The sequence below is a fragment of the Gigantopelta aegis genome, chromosome 6, assembly GCF_016097555.1.
Source record: "Gigantopelta aegis isolate Gae_Host chromosome 6, Gae_host_genome, whole genome shotgun sequence".
Lineage (NCBI taxonomy): Eukaryota > Metazoa > Mollusca > Gastropoda > Neomphalida > Peltospiridae > Gigantopelta > Gigantopelta aegis.
In genome coordinates this window covers 34,251,400-34,265,636 of record NC_054704.1, presented here as the reverse complement: position 1 = coordinate 34,265,636, position 14,237 = coordinate 34,251,400, and the positions used below count along the sequence as shown (strand labels likewise).

The 14,237-nt window shown below is 36.0% G+C and overlaps 1 protein-coding gene across 1 annotated transcript in view; it reads right to left on the bottom strand.

Moving 5' to 3' along the window:
* Window positions 1-737: 737 nt before the first annotated feature.
* The window catches only part of LOC121375225 (adhesion G protein-coupled receptor L3-like), a 90,062-nt gene continuing 76,562 nt past the window's right edge, over window positions 738-14,237 (bottom strand). Inside the window, exons 21-25 of the mRNA XM_041502543.1 lie at window positions 13,653-13,730; window positions 8,265-8,433; window positions 5,420-5,545; window positions 4,701-4,785; window positions 738-4,202 (exon numbers count right to left, since the gene is read on the bottom strand). Coding sequence (XP_041358477.1) covers window positions 3,304-4,202; window positions 4,701-4,785; window positions 5,420-5,545; window positions 8,265-8,433; window positions 13,653-13,730 — 1,357 coding nt within the window. The 3' untranslated portion in view covers window positions 738-3,303. The remainder of the gene's footprint in view (window positions 4,203-4,700; window positions 4,786-5,419; window positions 5,546-8,264; window positions 8,434-13,652; window positions 13,731-14,237) is intronic.

Genomic DNA, 14,237 nt, shown 5'->3' with positions numbered 1-14,237 from the left:
GTTTAGCAACACCACTAGAGCACATTGTTTAACCAAGCATCAGCTCATTTTGTAATTCTGACATGTAATCTTCATAGGAAACCAGATACATTTTGCCAATAGCAGTAAGGGATCTTTTATATGTACTTTCTCACAGACAAGACAGCATATGCCACAGTGTTTAAAAATACTAGTTATATTGATTTTCTTTTTTTCAGGCTAATTACCAAGTGGCTGTAGGATCAAACAGAGAGAGTCACTTATTTATTGTGATATCATGCTATTTTTTGTGCCATTTATTCTAAGGCAATATTTGCCTTGAAATCCATGGAGTAATGAATAGTGCTGTGCAACCTTAATAACTAGGAAGGAAGGAAGGAAATGTTTTATTTACCGACACACTCAAAACATTTTATTTATGGTTATTTGGCATCGGACATATGGTTAAGGACCTTAATAACTAGGGTCTGTGGCTATAACTTTTAACCTTTCCCAGCTAACAAACTGGACATATAAGCACAACTGTTGTGACAACAGTCCGTACTTTGTACATCATATAATTCAATGTCCATATCTTAATCTGCACAATTTTTGACAGTACACATACAGTAAAGTACCCTTATAACGAACATGCTTAGAACGAACTACTGCACAGAACGAACTGATCGTAAAGTCCTGTTTTATCTCCCTATACATTAATAACCAACTTGTACAAATGTGTACAACGAACTACTGCACAGAACGAACTGATCGTAAAGTCCCGTTTTATCTCCCTATACATTAATAACCAACTTATGCAAATGTGTACAATGAACTACTGCACAGAACGAACTGATCTTAAAGTCCCGTTTTATCTCCCTATACATTAATAACCAACTTGTACAAATGTGTACGACGAACTGCTGCTATAACGAATTAACTATCATGGTCTCTTCTGGTCCGTTATAAGAGTAATTTACTGTACTATATAACTGAGACATGTGGATAAACATAATTACTGTGAGCAGCCGATATTGTAGCTACATGTACAGACATGTATACAAAATTATGTACAAACATATTACAAAAACCTATACAATTACAGTACACTGGGTATGTTATTTCCAGTTATTGACAGTAATATACAGTGTGTACATCTGTAAGTGTAAGACTACAAGGCTCGAAATTTAATTTTATGGAGTGGGAAGCAATTTTTTTTTTTCAAGTTTCAAAATGGAAGCAAATGCTAGAAACTGAGAAGCAGTTCTAGAAATTAAGTTTCAAGTTAGTCTTGTAAAATAATTTTTACCTACAATGTGGAAGACCTGTTAAAAACACGGATAAAAGATTATTATTTATATTATTGAACCTGCAATGAGGAATTGTCAATATTTCTGGAATACTGCCAAAACTATAAGATAAAAAGCAACAACTGCTTGTGAAACCAATTATCAAGAGGACATATTGTGCATTTTAAGCTTCAGACAATTCATATTATGTATGTTTGTGTGTTTGTGTGTTAGAGTGTGTGTGTGTGTTAGTGTTAGTGTGTGTGCGTGTGTGTGTGTGTGTGTTAGTATATGTGTATGCGTATGAGTGTGTGTGTGTATGTTTCTGTGTGTGTGAGAGAGAGTGTTTGTGTGTTTAACAAACATGATTGAATTATGTAATCTTAAAAATGTGCATTTTAACCTTTATGAAGAATGTCTGGGCTAGAAGTTCTTTTTTTTTTTTAAAAGGTATAAAACATATTCATTTTATGTGACCTTTAAAATACAGTTCCTTATCGGTATACAGGCCTGCATTATAAAACAAAACTTCTGAAAAGTGAATTATTCAGATATACACAATGTAGTTTTTATCATAGTACACAGCACAAATATATTACAAAATAAATACTTGGAATGATTTGAAAAATGAAAAATACAAATATAAAAATCTTACAAAGTATACAACATTTTGTATTTTATGGTCAAGCTAAGTCAAATTACCAGTGGTAACAAAGAACATAAAGCACCACACAACACAAAGAAAGCAAGGTGAACGCTAGTTAACAGTTAACTAATCTGGTCATTTTGCTTTATTCAAAGGAAGAATGCAATTTTAGCACCAGTGAAAATAAGACTTTGGTCTAACATGATCCAAATATGACTAAATGAAGATGGATTTTAACACAAAACTGAAAATATATTTGTTCCCCTTTTATAAGATTTGAACTCGCAATGTTAAACTCCATGTTACTAAGATCTGAATCACTTTAGTATAAATGTTTGTCAGTATAAAAAAAAAGTTAAATGACAGCTTATGTCTAAAGCAGAAAGAATCATACTAATAGTCTGCAGGATAAACTGTAGAAAAATATGTACACTATCTGAAATCTACTGTCACCTTTAGTTTGTAAAACAACTGCCTTTGATCACCATTTAATACAATATTCAATAAGCAAGCAATTGTTATACTGACAACAAACATCTCAGAGCAAGGACACAACCAATGTTATGACTATTAATACTTCCTTTGTCAAATCAAAGTTTAAGTATAAGCATTTACTGTCATTGTTTGGTCAGTGCCATCTTCAGATGGGTCAAACAGTTTGCCGAGAACACCATCTACCGATATCTTAAGAATATCACCATAAGAATCAAGCCTAAGGAATGTTCTGAACACCTTGATCAGTTTATGAAATATTATAATGAAATTTTAAACACCATGGCTTATTTACAAATCGTACATGATGTCAGAATTAAAAATCTTTCAAAATATTTTAGCATGGCTAACAAGAAATATAGATTATTTGACATTTTAATCAATGCTGAACCTAACAAATCAATCATAATTTGTGTTAAGCACTATCATATTCTGCTTTTAAATCTTCTACAACCTTGATCATAAGCCAGGTTAGCTGCAGGGATTTTCAGCATTAAACAAAATATCATTACATCAGAACCTAAACAATTTGTTTATTATAAAATACAACTACTGATCACAACCTATTTATCAGCCCTGCTTCCAGTAATAACAACTGAACAAATATTAACAACATGTCCTCACAAGAATAACAAACCAAAATGGTGTGGATCACATTTCAAATGTTACATCCAACATGATTTTTTTTAACTCTTGCAATACAAAACCTACTAATCACAACCTGGTTAAGCCCCTTTGTTGCCATAACTACAACAAAGTTACCCCTTAAAGGAATGATTTTAACCAACATTTATTACATAATAAATTTTCAAAATGGTGTATTTGTCCAAATTGTTACATCTGAGTTCTCTCACTTGCTGCCATAAACAAAAACTCAAAATGATATCAACTAACAGCTTGTTCTCGCATTGCCAAAGATCAACATTCACTAGATGATAGATCAAACCGGTGTGGATCCATCTGAATTGTCGCATCTGACCGGAGTCTCTTAATTTTAAAACCTTTCTGGAAGAAGTTCTTGTCTTGGGATTGTGGGATTGAGGGATCTGTGTCGCAGCCTTCCTCAGTGGCACTTATATTTGGTAAGCTCAGCTGCAGAACTACTCCACTGCTCTTGGTGGGATTTTTCACCGAACACTTTGCACTGCCTTTATACTTCAGATTGGGTGTGCTCACGTTCATTTTCTCCTCAGATTTCTCCTCCTCATAACAGTTAATATTCCCAAGAGAAGGCGAGCATTTCTTGCCATTCGGCAACCTAATCCCATTTCTCTTGTTAGCCACCCTCGTCATAAGACTGTTTATGAGATTCTGTTTGGAATTGGGATCCAAAACAAGAGGTTCATTCTCCTGACTACTCAGCCTCTTGGCCTTTATAAGGTCATCAGCACTTCCGAAATCTGACTGTGGACCCTCGGGATCTGTCGAGATGAAAGAATCGCGATTTTTGACAATGGAATCGTACGACAGAGTCGACAAGTGGTCCTTGTCCTTCTCTTCATCTGACGACTGTTGGCAGTCTTCCGATCCCGAAGAGTAGCGCCTCTTCTCTCGTGAAACCTGCAGGTTATTGTGGCAGTACTCTGTGACCACTTCGCTGTCGATGACCGAACAGTCAAACGCTCCAGACAGATCTCCGGCAATGCCATCCACCTCTTCGTAGCAGATTCTTAGGGACATGACACCATTGGACACGACTCGAGGAGACTTCTGAGGGTCGTTGTTGTTCCCGTTATAGATATAGCCATTGATGGTTGAAGGGTACGAACTGCTGTCTCGACTTCCCGAATGTTCACCAGAACTTCTGTCTCGACCACCTATATATAATAAAAACAATTTTTAATTCAATGACATTATGCGGATATTAACATCTTTTCTTTTAGATATAAAGAACTAAAAGGTTGATGACATATTGCAAATAAATACAACAAACTGGCATTATCAGGTGAATTATGTAAAGATTGAATTAAATGATTTTCAGTTCATCAGAAATAAAATGCCAAAAGTAGTTTTGTGAATCTGCAATGGCCAAGAGACTTTCACATCATACGAACACTATCAGATACATTGCAGACATGCCTAGTTAATTTTCAGTTGACGATTTATTGTAAATTATCATTATCATGTATGAACTAAAATGTGTATCTTGGTATAATGTAATGTTCATACCTTTATTTAAATTCCAAAATATTGTTTTTATTTTAAAGTATTTGAGTCAAATGTTGAGATTTTAATCAAGATAAAATATACTTTCTTTTTAAAAATATTACTGCATGGGTTTATTTAATAACATGTGCATAAACAAACAATGTTACCTCTCTGTGAAAGAAATGGTTTGGTCGAACTGTTTGTTGATGTTGATCTTTTCCTCCTCTTCCCACCGAAGAGTTTGGAAAAATACTGCAAATAAATACAACAAATACTGACATTATCAGGTGAATTATGTAAAGATTGAAGTAAATGATATTTAGTTCATCAGAAATAAAATGTCAAACATAGTTTTGTGAATCTACTAAGCTTCCAAAATAATATGCTTTACTATAAAAATTATTCAGATAAACACACAAACATTTTTTTAAATTTTATTAATGTATCTGGCAGCTTAACAGTAACTTTCAACATTCAAACATCAAATTTATTTCAGTTTCAAACAAAGAAGTCGGCATTTGTTTTGACAGGCATACAAACAGTAGTTAGCAATTTATGATTAGCTGATGATATATTCCTTTACATATGAACATGTAAACTATTGGTTTTGGTTTTTGGCAGTGTTATTGGCAAGTGTGATCTAATTACTACACAAAACATATCCCTCACATCTGTCAAATTAATTAATTTTCATCATCAGCTCAAGCGTAGCAATTCTTTCACTATGAATACATGTCGATAGGATCGATCCTAGACCGACCATACATCAGGCTCTTTAATTACAAATAATACATCCATAGGAATATGTAGAGCAGTCACCTAATACAGATGACATATAAAGGGAGTTTTATGTTGTTTTACGGTTTTACAAGAGAGTTGTACGTACCCCATGTGCTGATCCAGTGGACTGGTTAGGTGAGGACAGGTTCCCCGTGTAACCCCCGTAGTTGACCCGGATACACTGCGGCAGCCAGGTGGTGCGGCGCGCAAACTTACGGTACTCCTTCTGAACCTGAAACATATCAGAATACATGACAGCTTTCAGAAGATGAGAAAGCATTAAGTCATTATCCATAAATGAACTTGTTTATTAATGAGCAAACTTATGATACTCCTGAACCTGAAATATACTACTCAAAAGAATTTAAGGGTCAGACGATATTTTCGACATTATTTTCTGAATGTCAATTATATTAGCTAGACCATAATGTCACGCATGGTATTGTTCCATTTTGACGAAAGTGGGTCTAAGCAACCCATAAATGAATTAAAATCCACTGTCATTGACACTGTCGACTAGTTCTAATGGTGAAAACATGCTTACATTTGCACGTAAATTAGAGCGAAAGCGAAAGGTCTGCTAAGTGCCCATAACTTACTTTTTCACAAAGCACTTCATTTGCACGCTTTGCACGTGTATTCCATGTTCCCAATGCTGAATTTCCGTATAATTGGAGCTTGCGTTCGTGTACGGTGCACACTCCAAATTCGACAATGGTACGACTTCAACTGACTATCGAAGATCGAGGAAGGGCTATTGCTTGGCTTCAGGATGGCAATACGCAAAGAAATGTTGCTCTGAGACTTGGTGTCAGTCAGAGTGTCGTTGGCCGACTGTGGCAACGGTACCAAGCAACGAATTCTGTTCGAAATCGTCCACGTTCGGGAAGACCCCGAAGCACTACAAATAGAGAGGACCGCTACATCACCAATATGGCTCTACGTCAACACACAACCACTGCACGCCGATTACGTGACAATCTGCGGACTGCGACTGGAACTCGAGTGTCTGATTAAACCATACGCAATCGTCTGAGAGCCAATAATCTACGCTGCCGTTGCCAGGCTGTTCGACCACCACTCCTACCATGTCACAGAATGGCCAGACGTCACTGGTGCACGCTTCATCTGCAGTGGCAACGTGTTCAGTGGGGTCGAGTGATGTTCACTGATGAGTCCAGGTTTAGTCTCCAGTTCAACGACGGTCGGGTTCGTGTCTACAGACGTCCTGGGGAGCGCTTCGCTGACGTTAACGTTAGACAACGTCACCGGTTCGGTGGTGGCAGCGTCATGGTGTGGGGCAGCATCTCTATCCACCACAGGACCCCCCTCTATGTGGTGGATGGCGATCTGAATGGAATCCGCTATCTGAATGAGATTATCCGGCTGTTGGTTCTCCCAGGCCTTCAGCAGATTGGCGGCGGGGCAGTTCTGCAGGATGACAATGCCAGACCCCACCGCGCCAGGGTGGTAACGGACTTTCTCAGACAACAAGGTATCGCCAGGATGGATTGGCCAGCATATTCGCCTGACTTGGCCCCAATAGAGCACGCCTGGGACGAATTAGGCAGAAGAGTTCGGGATAACCATGCCCCTCCGGCCAACCTCATGATCTGGGTCAACTTCTTATGGCAGAGTGGCAGGCCATTCCCCTAGAGTTCTTCAGATGTCTGATCAACAGCATGAGGCAACGATGTGTCGAGTGTATTCGCGCCAGGGGTGGATTCACACACTATTAAACGAATGTTCTAATGTGTAAAATCCATGTTTGACAACCTTCAACTTTGACAGCATGTCATGTGACTTTCTTGTATACAGTGACGTTTATTTGTGGTTTTTTGTAAATATGGAACAATAAATAAAAAATTTGATGTAGTTTACATCATCAATCTAATACACTCTGAAACTTATTTGGTTATAAATGTTTGACCCTTAAATTCTTTTGAGTAGTATACATCATATAATACATGACAGCTTTCAGAAGAAGAGAAAGCCGTAAGTGTATACATGTATGTACTATACTTGTTCATTAATGAGATGGAAAAGTGTTTAAATTCTGGTACTTAAAATTCATGTTAAAATGCAATAGGTTAAAATTAATTTTTAACTTGCATCACATCCATGTAAATAAGTATTCATGGAGGTATCAAGTTTGGAGTACCATATGAATGTATACTTTAATAATAAAATAAATAAATAGTAAATAATAATTAACTATCCTGCATACATTGGCTATTCCTACCAAATGGGCAGTAAGGGATCTTTTGTATGTACTTTTGCATATGCTGAATAGTATATACCAATATGTACTAGTGAATGGGCACTGGATGAGACATCAAAATTCCTACAATTCATCCACTGCAGGTGCATGTTCTAGGATTTATCTGCATTTCCCCACAAAAAGAATGGGAATGCCATTGTTAATAACTATAACTAGCTCTCGCAGTCACTAGCTAGACTGGGGTTTTTTGGCATCAAAACTGAATGTCCTCCTCAACAAGCCATCAAGTCAAACATGTAATGGCTACCAAATACATATTTTTTCATTTGAAGTTTGTTTTGTTTAACGACACCACTAGAGCACATTGATTTATTAATCAGTGGCTATTGGATGTCAAACATTTGGTAATTTTGACATAGTCTAAGATAGGAAACCCACAAAAGATTTTCCATTAGTAGCAAGGGATCTTCCCATAGATAGGATAGTACATACCATGGCTATTGATATACCAGTCGTGGTGCACTGGTTGGAACAAGAAATAGCCCAATGGCCCTCTGACAGGAATCAATCCCAGATTAACCGCACATTAGGCAGGCACTTTACCACTGGGCTATGTCACATCCCTATTTTTTTTATTTAGCCACATTGAGCCCCAATAGTAATTCTTATGACGAACAATTTGCCTGCAAATGGCAAGGATTATTTACAAGAGACAACAATGTCTGTTTACCTTGTCGTTCATGAGGCAGTGGAAGATGAAGATGAAGAGCCCCTGTAGAGAGTTGAGGATGGTGAACATGTACGCCATCGCCACCGTCTCGTTGTTGAGGAACAGAAGTCCCACAGCCCAGGTCAGTCCAAGTAGCACCACAAGAACCACCGCACCTTTGATCCATGCCCTGTAATCAACAAAAACACATACAGATAACTGAAAGTGACTGGGTTACGTCTCGCACCGCATTGGTTTGGGGGTAAATGCTGACTTTTCAGCATTCTATTTCTGGCTTGAAGCTTTGAGATAATACTATTAATCTAAACGTGAATTGGAAAGAAATCAGCTTATTTGTTTTGTTTAACAACACCACTAGAGCACATTCGTTTATTAATCATCAGACAATGGATGTCAAACATTTGGTAATTTTGACATAAAGTCTTTGAGAAGAAACTTGCTGCATTTCTCTATCAGTGAAAAGGAATCTTTATTATGCACCATCCAGCAGCCACATACCATGGCATTTGATTTACCAGTCGTGGTGCACTGGCTGAATGAGAAATAGCCCTGATGATCCTATGCCAAACGTGCATCAGGCGATGCTTTACCACTGGGCTACGTCCTGCCCATATATTACAAACAAGGTAAATCTAGCATTTTCCAAAATAACAACAGACTTATCCAATTATTATTATGATAATATTAAAATTTAATGAACAGAAATAATGAATGATTATAAAGATCATGGCTTAAGCTGAATTACCAAATAGTGTTAGCAGTTTGAATGATCAATGTTGTTTTTAAAATGTTTAGCCAATTTACCTGGTAGTCAAACAAAATGCAATGTAAAATGCTCATTCAACATGCATGGTCTCAATGTAGCTTTTTGGCACCAATAGTTATCATAATTATGAAACATATTCAAACTTGACCACTATAGGAGTTGATTTTCTTCCAATATAGAAACAAAAATTAATAGAATTATGCAATTCAGTAACTGAAAATTAATTCCCAATATGTGCTGATTGAAAAAATATTAACATATAAAAATATATTTCTGGCTCAAGCACCATTATAAACATTCATTGTATCTTTACATTCAATAACGGACTCAAAATGTTTTTAAATGGTAACCATGGTGTCACATATAGAACCCTTTTGTACAATATGCTATAGATACCAAACATATTATGTCAACGTTTGCCTGGCAGGAACACAGGGTGAAGTCATACAAAGTTGATTTTCAGTAAAAATAAATCCAATTATTATTATTATTCAGTTTATGATAATTTGAAAGCTACACTTAATCACATAACACATAAACTTTACAATATATTTTACATTTGTAAATTATCTGTTAATTTGACATTATTATGATTACAAAAATACAATTATTCTAAAATCTGAAACTGAAAATCATCCCCCTTATAGACATCTAAAATATAGAAGCATATATTTGGAAACTAATTTTGAAAAGTACATTTATATTCAGTCCTTTATATAATCTTACATTACACTTTTTATAGGTAAAATCATACTAATAAATATTTCACTCATAATAAGATGATCTTACATAAAAAAAAAAATTAATAATAAAGTACTCATAATAACATGTTTGTGTATATTTTTAAATACATTTTTTTTTTTAAACATTTATTCCATTATACAGGAACCTTCATACTGTTTGAAATAAATACAGTAAATAATATGGCAGCCACAATGTGCACACAACCAGCAGAATCACAGATACCAGCTAACTACAACCACAAGAAACGAAGACCACTATAAATCATCTTATATGCCACACCATCCATAACCAATCTACTCATAATAATAGTGTTGTGTGTAAAATGATCCTTTATTTATCAGCTCAGTCTAAACAACACTGGCCTCGGTGGTGTCATGGTTAAGCCATCAGACTACAAGCTGGTAGGTACAGGGTTCACAGCCCAGTACCAGCTCCAACCCAGAGCGAGTTCTTATGGGCTCAATGGGTAGGTGTAAGGCCACTACACTCTCTTCTTTCTCACTAACAACTAATCAACTAACAGCTGGACAGACAGCCCAGATAGCTGAGGTGTGTACCAATGACAGCGTGCTTGAACCTTAATTGGATATAAGTACGAAAATAAGTTGAAATGAAATGAAATCAATCTAAACAGATAATGTGTACAATAAAATATTAGTATGAGGTACTCGCAATCCACTCAGTCTGAACATACAGTGTGACCTGTTTACACCAATCTCCTCCAACCATGGAAACAAGTGGTAAATAGATTTTGTGATGCAACATTCATTATTATCTGCTCAACCTGAATGGTTCTACTACTATATAGTGTAAGAAACCATACATCATGTTTACATTAATTGTGATACAACAGCAACACACAGCTTATACTAGTCACAACAAGTCAACGGCCACGTGAACACTGCATCTGCAGTGGGATAGCTCGCTCTGCCAGTGGTACAGAAACACTTTTAAAGCATTGGATAATGGAATAGTTCACTTGTAGGTGTCTGGCTACTTGTCTCATGGATATGCCATCATTCAGCCATGCCAGGGCTTAGACAGTCTAGAATGCTCAGTTTACATCTTAAGTGGCATGGTTATCCAAAACATGATTGCCAAAAACATTATACCCTCCCAACCCTAATCATGATGCTGACATGGAAATAAGTTGTAAAACAGACTGACAGTAATATAAGTTGTAATTCAGAGTGTCATGAAAACAAGATATAATTCCGACTTTCATGGAAACAAGATATAATTCAGACTGTCATAGAAACAAGATATAATTCAGACTGACATAGAAACAAGATATAATTCAGACTGACAGGGAAGAAAGATATTTTAAAAACTAATCTGGAAGTAAGTGATAATTCAGACTGACAGTGAAACAAGTGGTATTAAAGACTGACATGAAAAATGTGGTAATTCAGGCTGACTTGAAAACAAGTGGTAATTTAGTTTACATTGGAGCAAATGGTAATATTCCCACAGGTAACACAGAGGAAAGACTGAAAGACTAATGGATCAACAACTGGTAACTGTTTCTATTAAATGTGCAGACAACATTGAAATGTGATGACATGAAGCAGTAACCAATACACATGGACTAGGCTGTTCTAGAACTGAAACCCAGTAACCAGTACACATGGAGTAGACTGTTCTAGAACTGTAACCAGTAACTAATACACATGGACTAGGCTGTTCTAGAACTGTAACCAGTAACCAGTACACATGGAGTAGACTGTTCTAGAACTGTAACCAGTAACTAATACACATGGAGTAGACTGTTTTAGAACTGTAACCCAGTAACCAATACACATGGACTAGGCTGTTCTAGAACTGTAACCAGTAACCAGTATACATGGACTAGGATGTTCTATAACTGTAACCAGTAACCAATACACATGGAGTAGACCATTCTAAAACTGTAACCCAGAAACCAATACACATGGACTAGGCTGTTCTAGCACTGTAACCAGTAACCAAGACACATGGAGTAGGCTGTTCTAGAACTGTAACCCAAAAACCAATACATGTGGACTAGGCTGTTCTAGAACTGTAATCCTGTAACCAGTATACATGGACTAGGCTGTTCTATAACTGTAACCAGTAACCAATACACATGGAGTAGACTGTTCTAGAACTGTAACCCAAAAACCAATACATGTGGACTAGGCTGTTCTAGAACTGAAACCCAGTAACCAATACATGTGGACTAGGCTGTTCTAGAACTGTAACCAGTAGGCCTAACCAATACACATGGACTAGGCTGTTCTAGAACTGTAACCCAGAAACCAATACACGTGGACTAGGTTGTTCTAGAACTGTAACCCAGAAACCAATACACATGGACTAGGTTGTTCTAGAACTATAACCCAGAAACCAATACATGTGGACTAGGCTATTCTAGAACTGTAACCAGTAATCAATACACATAATAGGCAGTTCTAGAACTGTAACCAGTAGGCCTAACCAATACACATGGAGCAGACTGTTCTAGTACTGTAACCAGTAACCAATACACATATAATAGGCAGTTCTAGAACTGTAACCCAGTAACCAATACACATATAACAGGCTGTTCTAGAACTGTAACCCAGTTTTCAATACACATATAACAGGCTGTTCTAGAACTGCAACCCAGTTTCCAATACACATATAACAGGCTGTTCTAGAACTGTAACCCAGTTTCCAATACACATATAACAGGCTGTTCTAGAACTGTAACCCAGTAACCAATACACATATAATAGGCAGTTCTAGAACTGTAACCCAGTTTCCAATACACATATAATAGGCTGTTCTAGAACTGTAACCAGTAACCAATACACATATAACAGGCTGTTCTAGAACTTTAACCAGTAACCAATACACATATAATAGGCAGTTCTAGAACGGTAACCAGCAATCAATACACATATAATAGGTAGTTCTAGAACTGTAACCCAGTAACCAATACACATTTACTAGGCTGTGGTAAAAACAGATTTATCATGCAAAATTTAACACATCCAGCCTCACATCTTTTCTCTCCACCAAGATTGTTCTTGGTAAAGACTGGCAAACACCACATCCCTAGAATGATGCAAAAAGGAAAGAAAGAAAAAATAGTTCTAATTGTATATAATATTTAATGTTAAACACGTATATAAATTTGTATAATAATATTAAATAATGGAAACTAAAAAATCAATTCTTCTGTGAACTCATATGAAATTATAATTTAACATACATGTAGTATTATTCATGATGAAATGTGTTTGTTTGAGAATATCCATATTTACTTACTACAACAGTTTTTTTCCTAATTCCGTAAACAAACACAGATCTAACACCACAGGAAAAACAAAATCACAAGCAAATGACTCAGCTAGATTCTATTTTTAGCTAACAATAAACCCACAAATCATAGAGAAATTTATATTAAAGTTATGTAAATGTTTTTATAAAAATGAGTGACAAAACTGTTAAGTTTGCTTTGAAAAATTCAAAACTATGATGAAGATACATACGTACAAGTACACTCTTTTACAATATTTTATTAAATCAGAGATTTTCCAATGATATTTTGTTTATGTTAGATGTCATAGATAAACACAGTGACTCTGATTAACTGCAAAAAGTCTTTTAAAAGTTTTTAACTTGTGACCAACAATACACAACTTTTGAACAAAAACAATTATAACCACAATGCACAAATGCATCATTCCTGAAAACAAATACCACAAAACCATAATACACTAATGAGGAAAACAATGGACAGAAAAGAAAAAACCCAAACAATAAAATAAGAAATTACATTAAGTTAACAACAAAAAAGAAAATGTTGTTTGACCCAAACAAAATTCAATAACAAAAAGGTTTCAACAGACAGGCAAGACAATGACGAGGCTTACGGTAGTTGAGGAAAGGTAAAGACAACAGTCTGCGATTTCTCGAGCCCTGATAAACTGCTTTCATAACTCTGACTCATGCTGATTATCCAACGTAAGCACAAACAAAGAAAACATTGCAGTCGTAACATACACATTAAATACACATTGTTCAATTCTGGAACCAAAGCAGATTGTACTGTTATAGTATCAGTACATGTAGTACATGTAGGCTAAAGTTGGACCAATCTGTTGAGCTGACATATTTTTCCAAAATATCATACTTTTTTTTTAAAATACACAGTGACAACTCTGTAAACCAGATCACACAGGGGACCTAATATATTTCCAATTTAGACAGGATCTGCTGTTTAGAAGGTCGCATTTTAGAATTTAGGATCATGAAACTTGGCTGGTCTTGACAGGATTCCAGTTTGTTCAGTGTTTGGTTTAGACAGGTTTCACTGTAGTAGGAAAAAATACAAATAACTTATTTCAGAGATGCAGTATTTAGTTTACTCTAACTATGTTTGTCTTAATGAGGGATGGTTGTAGGGAAGTAGGGAATGTTTGCAACAGATCTTAATTGCAATGCCAATACAATGACAT